At 39.0% G+C, this 25,025-nt stretch overlaps 1 protein-coding gene across 5 annotated transcripts in view; it reads right to left on the reverse strand.

Annotated features, from left to right (window-relative positions):
• Window positions 1–3,231: 3,231 nt before the first annotated feature.
• Window positions 3,232–25,025, reverse strand: part of LOC138697000 (influenza virus NS1A-binding protein homolog A-like) — a 119,826-nt gene continuing 98,032 nt past the window's right edge. For all 5 annotated transcript variants that reach the window (XM_069822585.1, XM_069822583.1, XM_069822587.1 and 2 more), the window contains 11 exons: window positions 23,732–23,919; window positions 21,782–21,980; window positions 19,679–19,864; window positions 19,448–19,579; window positions 16,693–16,819; window positions 13,908–14,129; window positions 11,474–11,719; window positions 9,262–9,387; window positions 8,084–8,257; window positions 5,414–5,584; window positions 3,232–5,292 (listed from right to left, as the gene is read on the reverse strand). In XM_069822585.1, the coding sequence (XP_069678686.1) occupies window positions 5,051–5,292; window positions 5,414–5,584; window positions 8,084–8,257; window positions 9,262–9,387; window positions 11,474–11,719; window positions 13,908–14,129; window positions 16,693–16,819; window positions 19,448–19,579; window positions 19,679–19,864; window positions 21,782–21,980; window positions 23,732–23,919 (2,013 nt within the window). In that variant the 3' untranslated portion in view covers window positions 3,232–5,050. The remainder of the gene's footprint in view (window positions 5,293–5,413; window positions 5,585–8,083; window positions 8,258–9,261; window positions 9,388–11,473; window positions 11,720–13,907; window positions 14,130–16,692; window positions 16,820–19,447; window positions 19,580–19,678; window positions 19,865–21,781; window positions 21,981–23,731; window positions 23,920–25,025) is intronic.

A 25,025-nucleotide genomic window follows, 5' to 3' on the forward strand; every position in this document is an offset into this window, starting at 1 on the left:
TGAACCAGGCTTTAAGCCCGACTGTTTGGCCAAACACCTGCCACAGAATTGGAATATATCAGTCCCCTTAATGCCCATTGTGCAACTCAAACCAAGAAATGGATTCGGAACACCTCAGTGGCTGACCATGATATCTCTGAAAAATATATTGGAGTGCATGAGGTCAAATGACTTTATTGTCAAACACCTGGCATTAGAAAACAACAACATAATCATCAAAATAGTTCGGGCCTTTGAAGAAAAATAATTACATTTCATTGACATAAACGAAACTCAATCTGTAAGAAGTGATAGAGAATCAATCTCAGTTATGCATGCTGAAGGTTGGAGACAGCACCGTGCTGATGATGATGATGACTACGACTTGTTTTCATGAGTGCAAAGGCACTTGCTTCACAAGAACTCCGTACACTTACCTCTGTCGAAGTTGAAAATTATTATTTCAAAACAGACATATTTGTACTTCAAAATGTTGGGTTTTGGTCCTGCACCATATTTCCACTTGCGAGAAGTTGGTTGCTGTCTTAAAATCCCATTTATGTAGATATATGTCAAGTGTAGACGGGGTGAGTATACACCACATTAAGCTTATACTAGTCTACTTACATTCCTACATGACAGGAACTGACTATATATTTTATGTGGTAGTAATAATACCACCTGAAATTTCTATAAACCCTCAAAGTGAACCAGACTCCGAACATTCATATTCTTCTGCTCTCACCTTGACTTACATCATTCAACCAGTGTCCCCCTCTAGAAGGAACATGCTGCAACTGTAGACTCTTTGCAGCTGGATGTTGTTTTTGGTGCACATTGGGAGGTGTACATAATTTTTGTTCACCACAAACCCCACTAGGATTCGAACCCGGATTATTTGGGTGGAAAGCCAATGTACCAGGCATTTGACCAATGGTGCAGGCTAGCCTGCCCTGGCTATTTTAATACTAACAATAAATTGTATTTGTGAGGCTGCCTGTGAAACCCTGCCTTATGTCAGCAAATATAATTTTCTGGGTTTTTTTTTTTTTTTTTTTTTTACTGTATTGGAAAGAGGATAAAATGCTGAACATTAAAAAAAAAATCATGTTTCTAGGACAAAAATTACATTTCTTTTTATTGAATTCTGAAAACTTTACTTTTAAGATAGGAATTTTGGGTAAACTGCATTTAAAGTTGAACTTACAAAATTGGACACCAATATACAGTAGAATTCCTCGTATCCGGCAACTGTGGGACAAAGCCAGTGCTGGATAATTGGAAAAATACATTCATAGGTTATGTAAAGACACTGTACTGCACAAACTTTTTTACATGTTGAAATTTAGCAATTTTCATATAGATAATTAAAAAAAAATAAAGTTTTGAAATACGGACAATGTTTATTTTTAGTACTGAATATGGTGATGTACATTTATCAGTTCATAATTATTATAATACAGTAATACATAATAGCATAAAAAATACTAAAAGTTTTCGTAACCTTACGACAATTTTGTTTTGGCCTAGCCAAAAGTGCGGTTATTTGGGTGCCGGATACGAGGGCTTTTACTGTAACATGTTTTGACATCATTGACAACCTTGGTGCTGTATTTTACAGTATATGTAGTTTATGAAGTAACCTAACAGATGGCATCAAGATCTCGAAATCTATTTTTTTGTCCTGATTTGCTTTATTTTGCTCTACTGAAAAATTATGTCTGCCAACTTACGGTGGGTTTCCAGACAGCTCACATTTAAAGGTATTACTGGTTTTACTTAAATTACCTTTTCTTTCAAATCTAGTCCAACTTCATGCTGTCTCATTACGCAGCCAGCCAGTTCTCTGTGCGCGGTATCCTGGCCCCACAAAGAGCTTTCTCTTGTCTCGTTGGCGTGCTAGCTCTCTTTGGTTTGTTATGTCGATCTAGTAGGCGCTAAGCAGGTGCATTTTTGGCGGTGATTCCAAGAGTATTGATACACAAAAAGAGAAGTGAATAGTGTTTCATGGTTGATGCGAAAGTGTAAATTGAAGTGTGTCATATAATGACTTAAAATAAGTGCATAATAGAGGAAATCCTGGAGAAAAAAAAAAAAAAACCGATTGCGATCTTTCAGTGAAAAAGTGAAATTGTAACTGTGGAAAAGCCTATGGCAGAGCTCACGGACGTGAAATTCAAACATAAAAAAGAGGGTGAGAATATTTTAATATAAATCAATACAGTATGAAAAAATTATTCGTGGTAAATAACCTCATAGACCAGCTATGCATCTAAAATTTAAGAGGCTGCACACAGCATTTGTTTTGTTCATACCCAGCACATTAGCATTGGTGGGAAGGTTGAACAACCAGCCTTGATGTCAATAAAGAAGAAGCTACAAGAACTTAAAATTCTCCAACATTTTGCAATTACGTTCTCAAGTAAGAGGAAAGAATAGAGTTTTCCTGTAAACAAGATATGATTTCTTTAAAATGTTATTTCTTTATTGTTTCGTGCTCGTCGAAATCTGCTAGAATGATTTAACGACCATAATAAATAATATGCTTCTAAAGCCAACCCTAAGGCAGCACGCCACCGTCCACATTCATGTTGGCAGTTATTCATTCGCATAATGTAACAGCTGCTGCTGTTCGGACATTTCAACGATTGAGCATTTTGGACTTAAAACATGTCACTTCGGTATTTAAGGCGATATTTCTCCGGACACTGGACAATTTTTGCCATAAACCTGATTTGCCTATATCACATCAAGTAACCATTGTCCGAAATCTACCACCATTACTATTATATAATCTGATGACGACATTATTGTAGTAAACTCCTCCTCCATCTCTACATGTCATGCTCCTGTCTTGCCACTGTTGCTTTCTATTTCTACACTACTGATAATTGAGGGATTTGCCGGAAAAAGGGCGTATACGTCAATTTGGCGAATTCAGATACATGCAATCTAAGATTTTAAAACGCACCTGAATAAAATGTTATACACACACGCAGCCCTGTCCTGCAGATACGTACAGTACAATCAAAACAAAATTTCGCTACTATAATTATTCACTACACTTTAAACCGTTTTCGCGAAGAAGGGCATATAGGTCTATCCGCCTTTCTTCCGGCAAAGCCCTCAATTATGGACAAATAGTACGGTAATTGCATTTGGATTGTTGGCTGATAAAGAGAGCTAAGACATATTTCGCGCAGCAATGAAGGATGAAAGGTTGAGGATTGCTTTGAACAGACAACACAGAGCTACAGGCAGACGCCACCATTTTATATCCTTTAAGTGATTACAATATGCTTCAAAATGAATCAACTTTCTGCACAATCTCTAGCTGAGAAGATCAATTGCTACTGCGGCAGCTGTTACATACATAAATATAAAAATACATCATTCTGTTATGGACCCGTCCTGCTTCATCCCTTAATGTTCAAATACATCAAACAGAAATAATTCATTTTCATATTAATTCCAATATAATGCAAACACTGAAATACAAACTAAATGCACTTACAATACTTAAAAGCAGGTAGGTATAAGCTCTCTAACAGTTCTGTAAGTGCAGGTCCCAACTCACGAGCACTTCAACATTCACAATGCAAATGCAGACATGATGAGCTTTCATTTGACGTCACAAAGAGTTGCAGTTTCTCACTGCATGTACAGACTTCTCTCTCTGATTCCGTCAAATGAAACTCCTTTGTGTCTTGTCACTGGCCACTTCATGAATTTAAAAACAAAAGGATCCTAAAATACTTGAAATTCACAAGCCCTTTATTTTCTGTTTACTTTTCGAATGAGGTTTATATTTCAATGAAGCCTGACATCTTTGGTGAAAGCTGGTAGAGTGTGCAGCTCACCGTCACCAAGTTCATCTTTACATTGTGAATGGATGAGACATTACTGTAACAATTGACAACCCATAAAAATTCAGACTGCTTTAACTCGCACACAGGAGGCCTTGCCGAAATAAAACGAGAACTGCACGCAACTATAGAGATTGAACTGCTTCCACTGGCTCCTGACATTGTGATATGTACTGCTCGGTCAAATACTGTCAACTTAAGGAAAAATTCGGCCACTACGTCATGTTTTCGATACTACTTGAATAATACAAACATAGGCCTCACACAATTTGGAAATGAAGTCATGATATCATTTAAAATTCTGGTTTTCAAACTTGATATCAAATATCGGTTTCTCAAAGTCTTCATGTATCCATTATAAAAGACTGCCAGCACCTCAACTTGTACAAGATGGACGTAAGGCAAGACTTCAATGAGAGCAGCCGGGTAACATACTGTATAAATATCAAACTTGTAAATTCAGTATAAAAAGTTGGCATGCACATCCCAGCACTACTTGCCGACTTTGTCTAGAGATTAAAATGCACAATAGAAAATTTTGTTAATATATAAATAAATGGAATTACAACTTTTCCGAATGGAAAAAATTCATTTATGCTTTCTCCACGCATTATTCGAAATAGAAGGAAAAAAATTTGCTGTACAAAATTAGTTGTTGGAGACTGTTTGGTACCCTGTCAAAGCCAGAAATATGATTACTTGCAAATATCAGTTGATTGTTTACGAAGGTCTGGGGCAGTTGTGATAAAGAAAGATTTTATAAATGTAATCAAAACCATGGCAAAAAACCTGAGAAAATCCAAATACCTGGACATAAGGAGGAGACCAAGGCATTTTATGTCAATGACTTCAATTTCAAAGCCATCTCTTCAATTAACGGCATCCGGGCTTGCTAATATCCACGTCAGTTCACACTTGGTCCTTAAAATACAGCCAATACGGCCCAGACTGAATGAAAGAATGTTTGAAAACATCAACTGGACAACCACTCACTCACTCACTCACTCACTCACTCACACACCAGGTTCCTTCCAAAGAGGTATTTTTGTTTCATGAAGATGATTTATGTAGGAATGTAAATGCAATGATCACACTACAGCACACCAAACTAACAGATCTTACAATTCGACATTGCAGACAATAACTACTACTGACCTAACAAAATACATATTTTGGACAGAAACCTGTTGCCTCATTGTTCCATGTTAACTGGCCTGGGGCACTTCACTACTATGCTGACTTCTCTTTCTTCGTGGAGGGGCAGAGCCTTCACCTGAACTCGTGGACCTACGAGAGCTGCTGCCCTCGCGCCCTTCACCTCCGTTCTGCAGATCTACTGATTCCAGCACAATGCCGCTGCTGCCATCTGCTATCACCTTGGGAACGAATGTAGTCCATTCATCTGTCTTTTCATCCAAATACTCGATGCTGTTCAGGAAGGTCTTTCCTGAAAACCAATCATCCAACCAACTTTTAAGTTTGCCTTAACGACTCACTTTCTGTTTTATAATGACTAATAATCCACGTTATGGAGTGAAAATGTGTATGCAGTATGGAATACCCTGTACCTGAGAATCCTCCAACGGCATACAGTCTGCTTCCGATAACTGCAACCCCCACATTGGCCCGTGCTGTCGTCATGTTAGGCCCCGGCGTCCACGTCTTCTCCTGTGGGTCGTATATCTCAGTAGAGCACAGAGAATGTGTGCCATCTGACCCACCAACGGCATACAGCTTTCCTACAGTTAGAAATATGATATGACAACACAAAGAAAACCTACGAGGATTAACTAGCACTAACCCCCCAGCACGCTTACGAGCAGCAAGGTGGCTGACATACCAAAGTCCTTTATTGGCTATTGTTTTTGTTTTTGAGACGGTGTTGGGTGGAGTTCCCAGGTAGCTCAGTTGGTAAGAGCGCTGGTACGTTCAACCAGAGGTCCCGAGATCGATACCTGGCCCCGGAACAATTTTTCCCTTGAAATTATTCAAATCTGCTTTACAGGGAGGTTTACCTGAAAGACTAGATTTGCATAATATATACGTCACTGTGTACATTGACAGAAAACCACAATTCCAAGTCACACAGAGATTGTGTGCACTCGATGTGGGTCTCTGGCGTTTCGTCAGCCCACGCGAGTTGTGTGGATATAAAGGGAAAAGTTGAGACGGTGTTGGGTGGAGTTCCCAGGTAGCTCAGTTGGTAAGAGCGCTGGTACGTTCAACCAGAGGTCCCGGGATCGATACCCGGCCCCGGAACAATTTTTCCCTTGAAATTATTCAAATCTGCTTTACAGAGAGCTTTACCTGAAAGACTAGATTTGCAAAATTTAACAACTTTGAATAGTTCAATTCCCACCTCCTCCCACCAGCAACAGTAGAAACCTAAAATTTGGTATTTTATTCACATCACTGCATTACCAATCCAGATTTCATGAAATACAAGTGAACCTTTTTCATTAAATTATAACGAAGTGAGGCTTAACAGTTTTCCATTTTCTTTATTTCATTTTTTTATTACTTTAGTATTGTAGCTGAGATAAGAAATTATAATACATAATTATTAATACTCAGTATAGTTATCCAGATTCAATGGAAAAAAAAAATAATAATCCCAGATAACAAAAATTCCTCTTAAACCACTATGTACACTAATTCATTCATACCTTTCTGCCCAAGTGCAGGTCTTTCACTGCAAATCCAGCATTCTCCAATCTTCCGCCTTCCTCTTAGTCTCTTCAAATTACCAATATAGCTTATCAGAAATAGCTGGAACTTATCTAATTGCTGCTTGAAATATGACAGCAAAGAATTGTGCTGGAGGTTTTCATTGCTTTGCCACTTGCTCTGTCGGATGTCCCAGCAAATTCACGAGCTTTTGTTTGTTCTTAATTATGTTGCATATATCAGGGCATTCGAAAAGTAATGGCAACATAGTTACTGTTTCACACTGAATTTATTTTGGTTACTTTTGGCATTACATACAGTATTTCAAATATGGTCCCCTACCATGTCAACAATGTTTCCAAATTCTTGGGAGATGGCGGACTCCATCTGCAGCATCATTTCTGGATGTCTGCCTCACTGACTGATCTGAAGCCCTTGATTGAAAGTGAATGCCTCACTTCCACCCATCTTGCAATAGTTCATTGTCGAAGGACTTCTCTTGCGTAACATTCTTTTAATACTCTAAAGCACTGAGTTGCATTTCTTTCCTTTTGCAATTTGGATTTTTATGGAGCACCTACTGAACATTTGTTAGGGCTGCAAATCATAAGCAGTCACCGTATTTACAAAATATGGTTACTTCGATTCTCAATAATGCATATTTATGAAATAATCGCTGCTGTATTACATGCTGCAAGATTTCAATGCTCAAGGCGTTGCTAGTACTTATCGAATGCCCTAGCAGTCTGGTCTCCTGCATTATATTAATAATTAATCAACGATTTCATAATTTGGCCATTTTCAGATTTTTTAATTATTTCAATTTTTTTATTTATCGAAAAAACAACTTCCATTCCGACATGACTCGACTGTAACACATTAACCACTGCAATACGTGAATAAATTTAACTGAAATGCAAACAGAATACCAGACAAGCTGAGATGTACTGTTGCAGATACCACAAAGAGAGGAAGTTGCGCACAAACAAAACTTCGTCAGTTAGGGACAGGGCGAAAAGCATTCCTATTCTAGTATTAACAAACTGACTCTGTTCTAGTAAAATAGCTTTGTGTCCAATATATGACCGTGTGAGTTAAAACATTTATGGGATTATGAACACAAAGACATCAAAGGATTACTTCTGAAGATTACACAAAGAGCTTGGGAGAAAGTCATCGAAGATTAGAACGGAGCCTAAGTGGTTGGCACTAAATAGAAGGAAGTGGAAAACCTTCACCAGGACCTCCAATGCTGCAAAAGGCATATGAGGAACATAATGTGCTTCCTCGTGAGTGTTACCACTTGCACCTTTGTTATACTGTACTCGAAGATAATTATTTGGTTCAGTTTTTCCTTTCTTTCCTTTCCCAGGCAGAGGAGTCAAAGGCATCCATAATTTTCTAACAAGGCAAAGCATCCCCACAGTGGTCTTAATTCTGGATTGACAAGCCATGGCAGACTGACTGCCAGGCCCCATGCTCTCCTATGTACAGTTAAGTGTTAACTACTGGTCTTGCTGTCCTAAACAAGCAGGAGACAGGACCCAATTCATCCTGCAGGTCGCACCAACCTTTGAAAACGGCCAGTCCACAGCCTCTCCTTGCAGTGATCATCCCTTTGGCATATGTCCACACATCTGTCTGCGGATCATAGACTTCGACAGAGCTGAGGCAGTTCCAGGCATCACAGCCACCCGCTGCGAACACCAGCCCGTCCATGGAGCACACGCCCGCCTGGTAGCGTCCTGTGGAACACAATTAAGGAACAACTGTGGTCCAGTCAGACAGCCTCATGCGAAGCTTAAATATCAAACAACTGAAAAATGTTGCATATCAATCAGTTTTCCACAGTTGCAGAAGGTTAAGAAATTGAAAACAGCGGCATTCAGATCGCTCCATTACACTGGAACCGTGTGCAGTGGCCAACAGTAGCAGGTATTGTTAACAAGGGTAAAGACAAGGTACGTTAAACTTTACGTGATCCTTTAAACTTGAAGACTGGTGTAAAAATGATTCCTAAAATCCTCAGGCACAAACGAAAAAAAAAACAGTGAAACCATTTGCTCCAACATCATAAAACGAAGTCAACACTACTCACGTTTCCTCGAACATGTGAAGAAATTTATATTTCTATCTAACATGATCCAGAAATTACAAGGACAAACAATGTAGGCCTACTGAAAGATTCACAGTTGATTAATGATGAAAAAAATCGTGCATGAGCAAGTTAGACATTAGAGGTGATGATAAGGACGAACTGTGAATTATAAATACTAGAAATACAAAACTTCGTGAAGTGAGAAAGGTTAGGCTAAATCTGTAGAAGAATGGCAAATGGTTTATCCACTAAGATAATGCATGCAGTACTTGACAAATACCAGAGCTTAGCTTCAACCAGTGTGAGTCGAGGAGAAGGTGAAAATGAAAACAGCAGACTTGCAGATGAAGTGTATGGAGTTGTGTACAGATAGGCGAAGGGCTTCTAGTGAACAAGATACAACCTTATTTATCTCGTCAGTCCGGTCTTAAAAAATAAATAAAAATAAAAAAAAAAACACGCACGCACGCACACACACACAGAGGTATTTTCAGACTCGAAAAGGAGGTTTCTTGCATGATATCTGTTTGTCTACATACATCAAAGTTATTCAACTGAGTTTAGTTTCTATTCAGTATTTACGTGAAATGTGGGCATTTTTAGTCAGAAGGTAAGCAACCAACTATTTCCTTTTGACTCGTTTCTACTCACCAGTCTGCAGAGATGCAATGGAGGTCCACTTCCCCGTTTCGGGGTCCAACACATCACACTGCTTGATGCCAACTTGGCCGTTCCACCCGCCAATACAGTAGATCAAGTTATTCAGGTCACACACTCCTGTCAAGAGACACAGCAAATATCTTTATATGTGTTGCTACATTCAGGACAGCATTTCATAGTAATTTCTGGAATGGGAATGAAATGCCACTTGCTTACTTCTTACAGTTAACTAAAATGTAATCATTCATTCTATCTACTTACAACTCATCTTCAATTGCTGTTGCAATGCAACTGACAAAACAAAGCACCTGATTCAGGAGCATTTCCCTGCAAGCTACACTTACAACTAAGAGGAATCATACAACCTGAATACTCACCAATGATCGCCAGGACTCTAATTACACGTTGGAGGGGCACAACATATCAGTTCACAATGTCTTGGTCCAAGACCCGAAACAAGCAAGTTCTCCAAGCTCAGGACCATGGCTCTCCCAACAGAATACACTTTTCCAACACTAACAGACTACTGCAATCACAAACTCAGCAGGTGACAGGAAGAGAAGGAATGCTACACCCTGTGACTCTACACTCATCCCACCCTAGCCAACTTTTTATCCGGCTTTAATGTTAGTGCTGTTAAGCCTGTGGAAGAAGAGCCTGTAATAAACATCGTTCTGGAAAAATGTATTTCACATAATCGTGGGAAAGATGACCATGGTCTGACTGAAAAAATAAAACTTTAACTCAAGAACGTTGCTACAGCTTACATGACGAGTGAACTTGGTGGTTTGGGCTGTTTGGGGGCTGCACCAACACATTATAACTGCTACATTAGTTTCAAGACTCTGTTCTTCACTGGTCACCTCTCAACCGACACCCCGACACACAACAGATGCTGAAAAGCAAATGGGAAACAAACAAATGTTTTATTCAAACTCTATTTCATGTGGATTGCTGAAAGTCAAATTTTCTCTACATTAAAACACCAGAATCAAAAGCTAAACCATAATCATACAACTTAGTGCTGAAGGCTTTGCCGGCCTTACCTGACAGTCTATCTACTACGATTGATTCTCTCTCTGAGCCGACACAATCTGGGAACAGAACTGACACAAGCACGCTCCTGTATTAAACTACACTACTGGTGGAAAATGCTCCTGAAATATGGGACCTCCTCTTCTGATGTGCCCCACTGGAGAACTTGGAAGGCAGAAATAACTGTGACCACGAAATGCATCTTCAATTCATAATTTCCTGTTTTTAAATCATAATGCACATTTCTGAGCAACTTCATCTTGGTGTCCGAGAAAAGAAAGGAACACATACAGAGCAAGACACTGGAGTCAACTGCAGAAATGAAGGAGAAAGCCTATGTTCAGTGTGGAGGCAACAGCTGTTTGAAACTAGCTCATTCGAGTACAAGTTGGAAAGCTTTGGACATCTGCTCCTCAAATCTGACAATATTGTCTTTGGATCTGCACTTTTAGTAGAGTACAACATGATGTATGCACTTGTTAAAGCAGTATGATGGCTTTATATTCACTTCTTAAATTACGGTATGCCGTGTGTGTGTACAACTATTTAATATGAGATCTGGAAAGACGCAATAAACGTATTTTCAATTATTAGCAGCAGCAAAAGACAGGTCGGGAAGGCCAACTGCTTTGTTGAGATTATTAGCAAAATGGCGCACTATTACTTTGACACTAATGAGATTTGAATTCTTAAATTTACGCTCACTGTAATTCGACACCAATGTACCAATGTTATATTGAAAAATGTGTCGAAAGAGAATTTCAAAATGCAATTCTGTAACCACACAACAACAAACAACATCAGGCCATGTATAATGAAAAACTTACGTTCATTATTGAACCACCTTGATAGTCTGTACAGGAAATTACGAGAGAGGTCCATTTCATAAAGTTCCTCAAGGTTATTTCTGAATTCCAAGCACAAGGGGCAGGCGACGAAAGAATCTGCAGAGTCTTCATACAAGGAACACAACTCAAAGAACTCTGTTCAACTGTTACACAAGCCAAGGAAACCCAAGAAACCGGAGTCATGTACAAGAAGAGCTACAGTGAGCTCAAAATGTGGCAATATTTTATATGATGTATATAACCTCAGTAATAAGAACAGTCTGGTTTCCTGAGCTACCCTTGGCACTACAGAAGCAGACGGCACAGTGCAGTTTACTTGCCTATGTTGCACCTCGCCAGAGGCAAGGGCGTTATCTGCCGCCACTTCTTTTCCACTGGATTATACATCTCCACAGTGGCCAGCTCCGTGGAGCCGTTGCTGCCACCTATGGCGTACACTTTTCCTTTAACTACAGCGATGTCGAAACGACCGCGGGCCTCCCTCATGGAAGCCAGTGTGTCCCACAGGTTGGTTTCTGGGTTGTACAACTCCACACACTTCAGACACTCTGCACGGTCGTAGCCACCTGCAGCAACAGTAAGGCACAGAGCACATGTCAGCACCAAGAAGTTCAAATCTGGAATACCACCCTCTTCCTCAAAACCGGGACGCAGTCAAAGTGAGTAGTCTTATCGGTCACTGCTCTTACTAGTCGTATTATTTAAATAACTCCATCTTTGTGGCTGATTGAAGATTCATTGCAGAGGTAAAATGCCTTAGGCAAGACGCTCAAGCGTGTAATATTGCACTAATATTTTCACTGTCAATATAGACAACATTACATACAAATTGTGTAAAATAAACGTAAACGTGACAAAAATAGTGCACTGAAAGACACTGCAATAACAAAAGGCACAAAAAGTGTGTTGAACGTAGTCAAAAGAACCAGCACCATCAAAATCTGAAAATTATGAAGATATTAACTCGATGTTTAGCATGGATTTGTGTAGCCTACCATGATGTTCAGTCCAACATCCCAATTAATGAATTAAATAATTAATCTACATTTTAGGGAATTTCTACAGAAGTACATAGAAAATTAGTAGGTTTCGAGTGATGAGCGACATGCAGTATCCTAATGAAACATGAAAAAATATCAGACAATAGGAATATCTTGTACTATATCATGCACAATAACGTCATGTGCCATTAAAAGAATTTCTTACGATATAAAATCATATCAATTTACGAATGCACATTATTATTCACTGCAAAAATGAACATCAGTGCTCAAGCATGTGTTTACTAGTGTAGCTTGTACTCCACGAACACGCAGTGACGACCTGTTTGTTTATATCCTTATCCGTTGCATCACCTGTGTTCGGCGCACTATATACCCAATGTGTCTTTAACTTCAGTCTTTAGGTAGCTGGAATACGAAGCCTACTTACAAGCAATGTCGTAAATTATAATATAACCCCAGGCCATACATGTAACTGACACAGTGTTAAGATTGTCTCTATCCTCTAGGATGATATACATATTTTTTACTTAGGGATTTTCAGTGATAAATACCAGTTATGCAACAATTGCTACCAAAATCAATGTCACAATTTATAACCAAGCACCAGCTGCAATGGAAAAACCATGTCCAATGAATGAATTGTAAGAACTTCCAAAAACCATGCTTCAATATCGTCCTCATGGGAAGAAATCTTTGAGCTGTCCAAAAAAAAAAAAGTGGACACAGAATGACTCACTGTGACCGAACAGGCTTTGGGCATTATGATGATGAATATAACATAATTTATCAATGGATTCTGGAAAATCAAATAATTCTAACATATCCATATGCGAGCACTGGAACAACGAGCAGTCTTGCTCAAACTGTACGCTCTCTCATGGTAAGCAATGCAAATATCCAGTGGAAATACGGGGAAGACCTCTGGAGTGAACACTTCCCAAAATCCCACCAATAATCAGCCACCAAAAACATGTGGAAAATACACTGCAAAATTGGTCAATTTTTTAAAGAAACTATGAACCATTAACAACACAAAATAAACCATAACAATCACACGAAATATCAGAGAGACAAGTACAGTATCTATTCGTACAATTACGTACACATCTAAAAGTCAGTGGAATGAGGACTTAAAGTGATCAAGCTCGGAAGCATCAGCAGAAAAAGTTAGCAAACATTTATTAACGCAATAAACCACAATACCCTAGCATCCATTATTTGGAAAAGGAAAATGCCACAGCTAAGAATAATTCACCATTCACAAAATAATAATGGAATAATCACCGCCAATGATCCAACAAAAGCAGACACTTTTAAACTTCATTTTGTAAATAAAGCCAAAAGTAATTCAATAATGACCAAGTCGTTTCAACAAACCTACCAGACTGGTTGTTACACAACTCAAACCTTTCAAAATGTAATAATCTTCTCTGACTCTAAAGCAGCATCGCATCTATAGTTTCATTATGAACTCCCATTCTAGAAGAAGAAATTAGTACATTACTGCAATGCATACCAGAACAGCCGAATTCGTGGGAATGGAAATGCCGATAAATTGGCAAAAAAGAAACTATACAGCTGATGACAGAGAAGGAAAAGTGTCTTATAATAGCATTAAAATTCATCTGAAAAGAGCTCTGACAGAAGTCCGGCACAATGAAGTAGTCACGAGGACATTTCAAAAACCTGATGGACTATGGCTGTTGCACTACAAGTAGCACATGTACAACAATGTCTCAAGCATACTGACCGCACACGAGCAGCGAGTTGTTGAGGTTGGCGCAGCCGGCCGCGCACTTGACGGAGCTCATGTTGGCCATGACGCAGTACAGGTCCGGCTTCTCTTCGCTGGCTGGACGGCTGGCCACGGGCGTGGCAATGGGAGATGGGCTTGATGGCTGGTTCAGACGAAGCATCACAGACATTGTTGCCAAGCGTCCGTTGATTGTCACAAGAGCCATGAATGTGTGTTCTGGAAAACGGCAAAATCTGATTTTACAACCTACACCAATCCCTCATGCCATATTACTAGTTTCAAGATCCGTCACCACACAGGAACAGGAAAGACACTTGCTGCACCACATTTATGGGTCTATTCCGCGAAAGTATGCACTTCACTTCATCTTAATATCCATGTTCCTGCCACATACAATGCCACACTCCACACAAAGCACTTCACTAGTCTTTTCCTTCGTCATTTTTCCAGAGGTCCCCAGAAGATGCTCCTTTTTCTATTAACAGCTTCCTTTGCCATAGCTATCCTCCTTTTTACTTCCTAGCATCTCATGTTACTGCTTACAGTACACTCTAAGTACAGTATTTGAAGTTGTCCACTTGTTCTACTGCCTCGTTTCGAATTCGCACATTTACCTTCTTTATTTTTCTTGCAATAATCTTGATCTTCGTCTTGTTTACACTTATCTTCATCCCATACTGCTCACAGCTGTCATTTAGCTCCAGTAGCATATCTCTTAGTATCATCTCCTCTTCTGCTAACAACGCCATATCAGCAGCAAATCTTATGCACTTTATTCTTCTTCCTCCTACTATCACCCATCTCATGTTCTGAAAACAGTTCTTCACTAAATCCTCCAAGTAGATGTTCAACAGGGTAGGTGATAGAGAACATTCTTGACGTACTTCTCTCCCTATTTCACTTCCTTCTGACATTTCTTCTCCTATCCTGACTTTGACTAGTTGTTTCATATAAAGATTACTGGACAGCCTCCTCTTTTTCCAATCCACATCAATGTTCTTTAGGATCCCCATCAGTTTATCCACTCTCTCAAAAGCCTTTTTATACATCTTGATTACACAACTTTTAACACTGTATCACTTCGGAATATGTATTATATGACTTTCTCGTGTTAAATTCTATCATACCTGGTTTACATCTTTCGGCCTGTTATTGGTTTTCTTCAGAAGAGATAGAATTTAACACGAGAAAGTCATATAATACATATTCCGAAGCCTTTTTTAGCTCCACAAATACTATATAAATTTCTTTATTTTTCTCTGGGTATCTTTCGCAGATTGTTTGCAGCAGTCCAATTGCATCTCTCATACCTTTTCCCTTCCTAAAGCCAAACTGCTCTTCTTTCAACAGTTTTTCCTCCTTAGAATATAAACGTGGATTCAGTATTCGCAGGAGAATCTTCATCGAGTGCGATATCAGGCTGATATTCCTGAACTTGTTACATTTCTTGGCATTACTTTTCTTCAGTATTGAAAGCATTACTGTCCCCATAAAATCTTCAAGCCATTTGCCTTTCTCATACATTCTGTTGCATAATGATAGAATTTCCTTCTTGTCTCCACTCAAGCATTTTGCTAATCAACGAGGATTCCATTTTTCATTTTGATAAGCGCTAGTTAAACTTCTTCTCTTAAAACAGAAAATCCTTTTTCGTTGTCTGATATGGTTGCGTCGTCTTCTACAGCCAAGTCATCTGGACGATTCCTTCTTTCATATAACTCTTCTACATATTTCGTCCATCTGTTCAGAATTCCTGGTTTGTCTGTTATTTCATTTCCGATTTTGTCTTCCAGCAACCAGATGGATTTCCTGTTCTTATTTGTGAAGTCCAAACATTTTACTTCCTGGTTATTAAATCATAGGCCTATCTTCCTTTTCTCTCTAGATTCTCTATTTCTTTCCATTTCTCTTTCTTCCAGTCTAAATTTGCCTTGTCAGTCCATTATTTAATTTCGTGTAGTTTCTTGCACCTTCTCCTGTGTTGATATTTTTTCATTTTCTCCTTTCTTCCAACATTTTTCCTGTGACCGAAAGTTTCGTATACTCACACCTTATCTGTACCCTTGCTCTTGTCTGTATACAGCTTCTACATAGTCCAGTAATCATTACTATTATCAGGTGTAGCGGCTTTCTCTTGAAAATGTGCTTCTTTCTTCTTTATGTTTCAGTTTTTCCATGTTCAATTTCTTCGTCATCTGTCTTCCTCTTATCTTCTATTACTTCAAGATCCTTATTCTATTCAAAAGCAGATAACAATGCAAATGTTAATACTATGGTGAAATTTAATACTACCGACGATATTTGCATCTTGAGGACAATATTAACTGCTAATAGCTATGAAGACAGTTCAAAACGGACACTAATTCAAGAAAATGTTCTAGAAGGCACATTCAGTGAGAACTGTGAAATAGCATGTGCAACATCTGGAAAAGTGAAGACAGTAGAACCCATATGAATATTTTTAAGCTTATTGCTTTGTATAATCAATCATAAATTTCATAAAGTATTGCTAAAGTTACTCGTAGTTCTGCTTACTGATTGTAATACTGTATGAGCAGATACAAAGTGTACTTTTTCTATACAGGGTGATTCAGACTACCCGTAACAGTCATTTATTTCGGAAACTAGTGAATTAAAATTTTTCGAGACAAAAATATTTATAACTAAAGCACATGTGAACTTTTACTTGAGCTTGATTTCATCAATCAGCTGTAACAGGAAAATCAGGTAATTTCACAATATCCCCGTAATGGACACCCAAAACTCTTTTTTAGCTCACCTCCAACTTTAGCAGCTGCAACGAGATTCCAATCTGCTTCCTTCTCCTGCTCAGTTCTCTCACCAATATCCCGGGAGTAGAACAGGACACGTGGCTTGGCTGGCTGCAACTGGCCTTTGCGTCGTCCCTGCATCAACGGCTCAATTAACTTTCCTGGATTCCTACCTCTGGTAGTTTGTTGAAGACAGTCATGCTACTTATAAACGTTCAGTACTGTTACCAACATTACAACTGCAGTTTTATTTGCAAAATAAAACTAAGTTTCAAGTCAATTTTCTAGTAGTTCCTGTCTTCACATTTAGTGGATGCATAATAAAGAATTAATCATTGCTCAGAGAAACCATGTCTCACTAATATGTCTCCTGAATGTAGCGGCATTGTATCACGACCAATCTCGAGTCAAGTTCATGTGAGAAGAGTTCAAGCCTGTAGTCTGATATGCAGTCCACTGTTAGCTTTGGCCCAGATATGGTCGGCGGAGTTGTCTGCCATGTCATACAGACTTGCTAACCATTGGCAGTTTGGGGGGTTGCATGTGTGATATAATCATCATACTATAAAAACATATGGTGCCTACGTTAAAACAGTTATATTTGTTACTACACCACTCTCTCTGATATCTGTGAGAAATATTGGACAGCAAGGAAGTTCATGGCTTTATTGCCAAAAACTCATCATTAGTGAACAACATATTACAAAAATACTTGATCTAATATTAAAGAATTCAGGGTTTTCAGAGCTCAAGAAAATATGGCGCTGTTTTAAATTGAGGTGAACGAATTCAAAATGACATACAACTCAAAAAAGTATGTACCAATAATATCAATTTCAGTGGAACGAAGTTTTTCAGCATTCTAAATGATTTTGTCTGTATATTGTGTTGTCAATTACTAGTGTTCTTTACATGAAGTATATTGGTCGACTTCGAGGCGACAGAGTTTTCACTGTGTGCTGCTGGCAGAGGCGATGATGCAGCACGCTGTGTCAAGTTAGAGCAGGGCATTTAGAATAGGAAGTGTGGTAACTCGGCTTGGGTCTAAAGGGACTTTTAAACCCCTACAACTAGAGGACATAGAAGTATTGTGTGTTAACTTAAGCATCAAGAAAAGTGGCACCATGCACAAAAATGTGAGGTCCACTGTTACACGAAACAAATTGCTGACATTAAAACGAGCATATCAACTGCAAAATGTTAAATTCATATAAGATTTCTTTCTTGTTAAGAGCCTAAATGGTGTTTCAGAGTCTATATTAATGGGTTTACAGCTCACTTCAAGTGCCTAAATGTTTGTCCAAGGTTTAGTAATAATTAGGACCTGGATTTATAGTATATGCACTGTGTAGTAGTGCTGCTCTTCCTATTATATTAAACCACACCCTGATACGCATCTGATACCAGACATTTCTGGACACTTACAAGGGAAGTAGGTGCTCGAAATATTGAATATTTCTTTCTACATCATTAACAAGAGCTAATGACGTAATTATAGAATCTAAAGAGGAACATCTAATTTTTTACTGTCTCTATGCTGAAATCATACTTACACTTCGACATGTTTTGTATACAATTATGATCTGTAGTAATGAGACGTTGGGTCAATCCAAGTATCATCGTCCAGAAAATGTTTCAGACAACCGGGAACATTGGATTCATGCTAGTGACTCACAATAAAGACATTCTTGCAAACTGAATAGACAGCCGATTTGAATGAAATACAGTCCTCTGACCTCATGTCTGGCTTAAGAATAAAATACTGCCTACTGGAAAGCTATTCAACAAAGAGAACGAGAAAGCAACAGAAACAAGTCCGTCTTCACAATCAACCAAGTCTGTTGAAGACGAAGATGAATCGTCCCAATCAGAATATGTGCCCTCGCCAGAAAAGAAAGCCATCAACTGTCACCATTACTAATGAGATAAAAGGAAGAGTTGCTGCTTTTTTTCAGGAAAAAAGAAGGAAGGCCTAAAAAGGTGACAACAATTCAGGCTCGATTCAAATATATAAGTTAACTTACAACAAATCCATTGCAACTTGTTCGAGGTGACAATAGAGGGGATTTGTTGAACAGGTTGTGCTATTTGGTTTTCTTGGACTCCAAAAAATGCAGCAAACCTGGGTCGTCTAATTCACAAATTTCGGCCAAAGAGAGGATGTAGTATAGACCAGTCTCCTATGACACACTTAGGGCAACTTCTCTGTCGGTAAATTGGAGTATTCAACTGGCTTCATATTGGTGAATGCCATTAGTAAAAAAGAAAGAAAAAAAAAAAGGTTTTTTTTTATGTAAGTGTACTTTATGACAACTGTTACAAATGATGACCTTAGCAATGTTTGGAGCACTATGTCCAACGCACGAACGTAAACAACTGGGCATTTGTTAATTTGTATGTAATGTGACAAGTGAGAAGGTCGCCTCTGCTTAAAATCAGATGTTTCTTTTTAGATTCGGTAAGTACTTCATTAGTTCTTGGTAATGAAATAGAAATATCCAATATTTCTTTCTGACAACTCCAGTACGTCCCTTGTTAGCTGTGGTGTGGGAAGCAAAGCATATTATGTTCAACCACAGAAGCCTTTAAAGAAGACAAAACAATTTAAATGCAGCATCTCTTGACAACTGCTGTAACATATATGTTCAGTGAGCGGTTCAACAAGTATTATTAGATAAACTTCGTAACGTTATAAACCATCGTACTGTGAATGTCAAGTTTAGCTCGTTGCATAGTCTCCACCAGAAAGCTCATGCATCTCACCTTAGAGTTCGCTAGATTCTTTTTGGACAGCTTCTTGTAGTCTTGGACGATTTCTGTATCACTTATGTCTCCACTGGGTAAATCCGTGCAATCCTGCAGAGAGTTGTCCATCGCCAGGTACAGGAGGTGAGTCTGCATCAAACATTCATTACAAGAAATCTTACTCTCTATAACAACAGAATCAGTGGCTGGCGTGGTCCAAGATCATGCTGTTACAGCCAGAGCACTGACCTTTCCTGTCAGCTGGTCCATGTTGACATTGTCGTCGTCATCGCTCTGACGCTTGATCCACTCCAGGACGAGTTGGCACACCGACTCGCCCACCACCAGAGACATCTCCTGGCGGGTCTGGTTCAGCACCTCAATGCGCACGCAGGGCAGGGACAGCAGGATCTTGGACTTGGACACCTGCTCGAACTGCAACGTCACACATTGGTCCAGTCAGTCTGTGAAGCACTCTAGTTTGCATTATATTCAGCTTTGCCTTGCTGACAACAGTACATTCGAAAAATATCATCCAGGTTTCCCTTTTAGTGCACCTGAAAGCCTACAAGCTTATTTCAGACAGATATTTCCCCAAAACACACAGCTGACAGTTGCAGAGATATTTCTGGCACAGAAGTGTTCAAACTGCTTCACGAGGATAAGGACATTTTTACAGAAGCTTGGGCTTATAAATTCTTTTTGTTTATTCTGACCATCCACTGTACAACTGCATCTGTGGAAAGGAGATTTTCCTGTCTCAAACGATTAAAACATATATAATGAACACGACTTCCTTCCTTAGCTAATATTTCGATACAGAAAGAACGGTTACTTCAGTCTTTTTTCGAGGACATCACCGACAAGTTTGTGGCTTAAAGGACACAGAGGCAGATGTAATATGCAAAAAATAGGCGAGTTTCAATCTCTGTTTAAAAAAATAGTATGCCCAATTTTTTTCTAGTAGTTCTTTACCAATTACAAATATAACATTCTTATTGAATTTGGTATTCCCAAGAAACTAGTTTGATTAATTAAAATGTGTCTCAGTGAAACGTACAGCAGAGTCCGTATAGGTCAGTTTCTGTCAGATGCGTTTCCAATTCACTGCGGGCTAAAGCAAGGAGATGCACTATCACCTTTACTTTTTAACTTCGCTCTAGAATATGCCATTAGGAAAGTTCAGGATAACAGAGAGGGTTTGGAACTGAACGGTTTATATCAGCTGCTTCTCTATGTGGATGACGTGAATATGTTAGGAGAAAATCCACAAACAATTAGGGAAAACACGGAAATCTTACTCGAAGCAAGTAAAGCAATAGGTGTGGAAGTAAATCCCGGAAAGAGAAAGTATATTATTATGTCTCATGAGCAGAATATTGTACGAAATAAAAATACTATAAAAATTGGAGATTTATCCTTCGAAGAGGTGGAAAAATTAAAATATTTTGGAGCAACAGTAACAAATATAAATGACACTCTAGAGGAAATTAAACGCAGAATAAATATGGGAAATGCCTGTTATTATTCAGTTGAGAAGCTTTTGTCATGTAGTCTGCTGCCAAAAAATCTTAAAAGCTAGAACTTATAAAATTTATATTACCGGTTGTTCTGTATGGTTCTGAAACTTGGACTCTCACTTTGAAAGAGGAACAGAGGTTAAGGGTGTTTGAGAGTAAGGTTCTTAGGAAAATATTTGGAGCTAAGAGGGATGAAGTTACAGGAGAATGTAGAAAGTTATACAACGCAGAACTGCATGCATTGTATTCTTCACCTGACATAATTAGGAACATTAAATCCAGACGTTTGAGATGGGCAGGGCATGTAGCACGTATGGGCGAATCCAGAAATGCATATAGAGTGTTAGTTGGGAAGCCGGCAGGAAAAAGACCTTTAGGGAGGGAGGACAATATTAAAATGAATTTGAGGGAGGTGGGATATGATGGTAGAGACTGGATTAATCTTGCACAAGATAGGGACCAATGGCGGGCTTATGTGAGAGCAGCAATGAACTTGCGGGTTCCTTAAAAGCCATTTGTAAGTAAGTACGTAAATAAGTAAGTTCTTTACCAGTTTTCAGATCCACGAGTCACCCCTAATATAGAACCACTAATTTTTTTTTTCTAAAAATTTTTCTATTATGTGCATCATTAGCTAGTAAATTAATATTTAGACACTGAACTACAACAAAACCCGTCCAATAGTTCACGAAAATATCATTGTACACAAACAGTATGCCCAAAGCATCCCCTTTCCTTTTGCAGCATCTCTTCGTAGTCAGTTTCAACCTTGTGACTGGGAAGTGTACAGTATGCCAATATAATGCTTAGTTTTGAGGTGGACGTATTTTACCTCTTTGGAAATGAAAGCGTCCACTTGGTCAACAAATGTTTTGTTCCTTGCAATGCCTGGCAGGGAGCGAGTCTCGATGCAATTGTCCACGTTGAGGTTCTTGATGAGGTGTCGTGAACACTCCTTCACCACACGCTCCATCTTCAGGTGGCAAGCTGCCAGGTACACGGCCTTCACCTGCGAGTCGCCCACTTCCAGCCTGGAACATCACATTAGAACGCCATTCCAGGATCTGATTGGCCGGTTGTTTCCAGTACTTCCAAATCTTTCTGATTCTACTACCCTACATTTCTGAATTACGAAGGCAGCTGTAAGATCCCAATGATAAGACGACCTGCCAAGCTGAAGTTCCACAACCTAATTTACACAACAAAGACAACGATATGAGGAAAATGCAAGGAAGGAGGGGACGAGGGCGCATCCTAAGTCATTCTGCAGCAATAACAGTAACATATTTCAATAAGTACTTTTTTAAATTGGTGACTGTTACCAATTTTTCTTTCTTTTCAGTGTGTAAAAATAAAAGCCGCTACATTTACTGCATGTTCTACAATTTTTCGGAACTCTTCTTCAGATTGTACACGTCACATTCTTTAAAGGTGCAAGTATCTTCATTGCAATTACCAATTCGTTTTTACAGTAAACAGAATAACAATACAGTGGAAGTGATGCTCAGTATAACACTTCATAATACATGCGTGAACATACATGTTCAAGTGCGTTGTGCACATCTAATTGGCTGAATTAAAGACACGTTGATTTATACGTCATAACCGCATGATCGTAACTCGTAAGACAGTTATCCTTTCAAGGCATCTGGAAGCGCCCATTTGCACATTATTATTGGAAAGGTTCCCGAGACCTTTGATCTGAGCAAAACTGGCTTAAACGCCATTTTGCCTGTGCACTAGCACTGTCAAGACATTGATTTGTGTGTGTCCTTTGGCACCACAAAAAGGGTCGAACCTCAGACTTTGCATCAGATAGCTTCATGGCATCAACCGAGACTCCACTACAAAATGGAAACAGAAGATGCAAGTAATTCTATTGCAATTCATGCATTCTGATATATTTTTCATGATTAATAAATCTTTCTTAGATGAAAGTTAGACTTGAAATAGTAATAGTAATAGTGTTTGAATAACCTAAGTGATGTTTCCAAGTAGGAATCCTGTTCGTAATTCCCTTAGTTCTATGACAGCGGTGTCAGATCCTAATAGCATAACGAAGTGAAATAATTGGGAGGCAGTGAACGTAGTTGATCCTGAGCTCCCCGTTGAATGGTAGACAAGGTTGGCATGACAGATGTACAGCCGTTTTAATATTAGGCACACCAAGCCTTATAAATGGTATGAAGGAAAGGCAAATGGTTTAATGACTACATTTACTGCTTACTTAATGATATCAATACATTTCAACAGATCAGTGCATTTTTGACAACAGTAAGTGTTCCTCTTCTGAGGTCATGAGACCAGCACTATTTATATTGCAAGTGACCAATTTGTCTCTTGTGTTTACTTCGCCTTTCCTCCACTCCCACAGATGAAAATCAACAGCAGTTAGGTCTGGGGACCTTGGTGGCCAATGCACGTGACGGCCATGGACATCCATCATTCAGGGAATGTGTGTCACCTGATGGCTAAAATGTTCATGGGCTTTGTCAACTGCACATGCGCATCTTTGTGGCTAAGGGAAATAGAAACATTATCTATTATGAAGAGTGCTGCCATCAGGCAATCTAAAACTATTCCTTTGCATGTAAACAACAGTACGTAATTGTCGTTCCTTCATACCATTTGTAAGGCTTGTTATGCATAACATTCAAACAGCTATATCTTCAACACCCATTGAATATTGGACACATGTTTACATATTACCACCTAGCAGAATATTTACTATTCCTCCTGAAGCACCCTATGTTTAATTTAATTTGCTACCATGCCTTCATACCTGGCTGTGTAGGCGTAATGGATGAGTTTCTCCAGTGCCAGCCTGTCGAACCCGCCGTTCAACTTGTACGTGATGATGTTCTCTCGCTGGCTTCCCTTGTTCTCATCATCAGCTGTGAAGAGTTCGAACAGGTGAGGACTGGCGCATGCCAGGACGGCACGATGGGCGTGGAACTCCACATTGCCAACCTAACAATACCAAGACTCATTGAGTGTCTGCTCTTGTAATGTTGGAATATCATCACGTCAAAACAAAATGAATTTAAAATAATTTATACAAGAAGTCACAGTTACGGTAAAAGTGAGCAGTACAGCATTTTACATGAGGAATGTGCAATACATATCAATAGTAATCAAAGAACAGTAACGATACAACGAAGCGAGATGCAGTTCCAATGTAGGCCCCGTATTTATACATGGGCGGCAACATTTTGAGAAAAGAAAAGATATATCTGAAAATAAATGTTCGATATTTTCTTAATTTGAAGTGCCTGCATAATTGTTGTTACATGCCACTTATTTTACACTTTGACTGCTAGATATCTAATATTTGCAAAAGTGGGGGGGGGGGGAGCACAACTTTTTCGGATCTGGGATATTATACAAGTTATAATTGTGTGTAGTATGAAAATGATATCATATATATCATTTATTAACAGGTCGGATGTTATATTACAAGCTATAATGATGTGTAGTTCATTCATTCATTCTTTCATAGTGTTCTGCTTGAGGGCAGGTCTTTCACTGCAAACCAATCTTCTCCAATCTTTCCTATTTTCTGCCTTCCTCTTTGCCCCCCTCATATGATCCATATTTTAATGTCGTCTATCATCTGATATCTTCTTCTACCTCGAACTCTTCTCCCATTCACCATTCCTTCCACAGGCAGTTTCTTCTCAACCAGTGACTTAGCCAATTCCTTTTCCTCTTCCTGATCAGTTTCAGCATCATTCTTTCTTCACCAACTCTTTCCAACACAGTTTCGTTTCTTATTCTGTCTGTCCATTTCACACGCTCCATCCTTCTCCATATCCACATTTCAAATGCTTCTATTCACTTCTTTTCACTTCGTCGCAATGTCCATGTTTCTACGCCATACAATGCCACACTCCATACAAAGCACTTCACTAGTCTCTTCCTTAGTTACTTTTCCAGAAATCTGCAGAAGATGCTCCTTTTTCTATTAAAAGCCTCCTTGGCCATTGCTATCCTCCTTTTGACTTCCTGGCAGTAGCTCATGTTACTGCTTCTAGTTGTATAGTATGAAAATGAAATTATTTATTTTTAATGGACCT

This window comes from Periplaneta americana, chromosome 3, assembly GCF_040183065.1.
Source record: "Periplaneta americana isolate PAMFEO1 chromosome 3, P.americana_PAMFEO1_priV1, whole genome shotgun sequence".
Classification (NCBI taxonomy): domain Eukaryota; kingdom Metazoa; phylum Arthropoda; class Insecta; order Blattodea; family Blattidae; genus Periplaneta; species Periplaneta americana.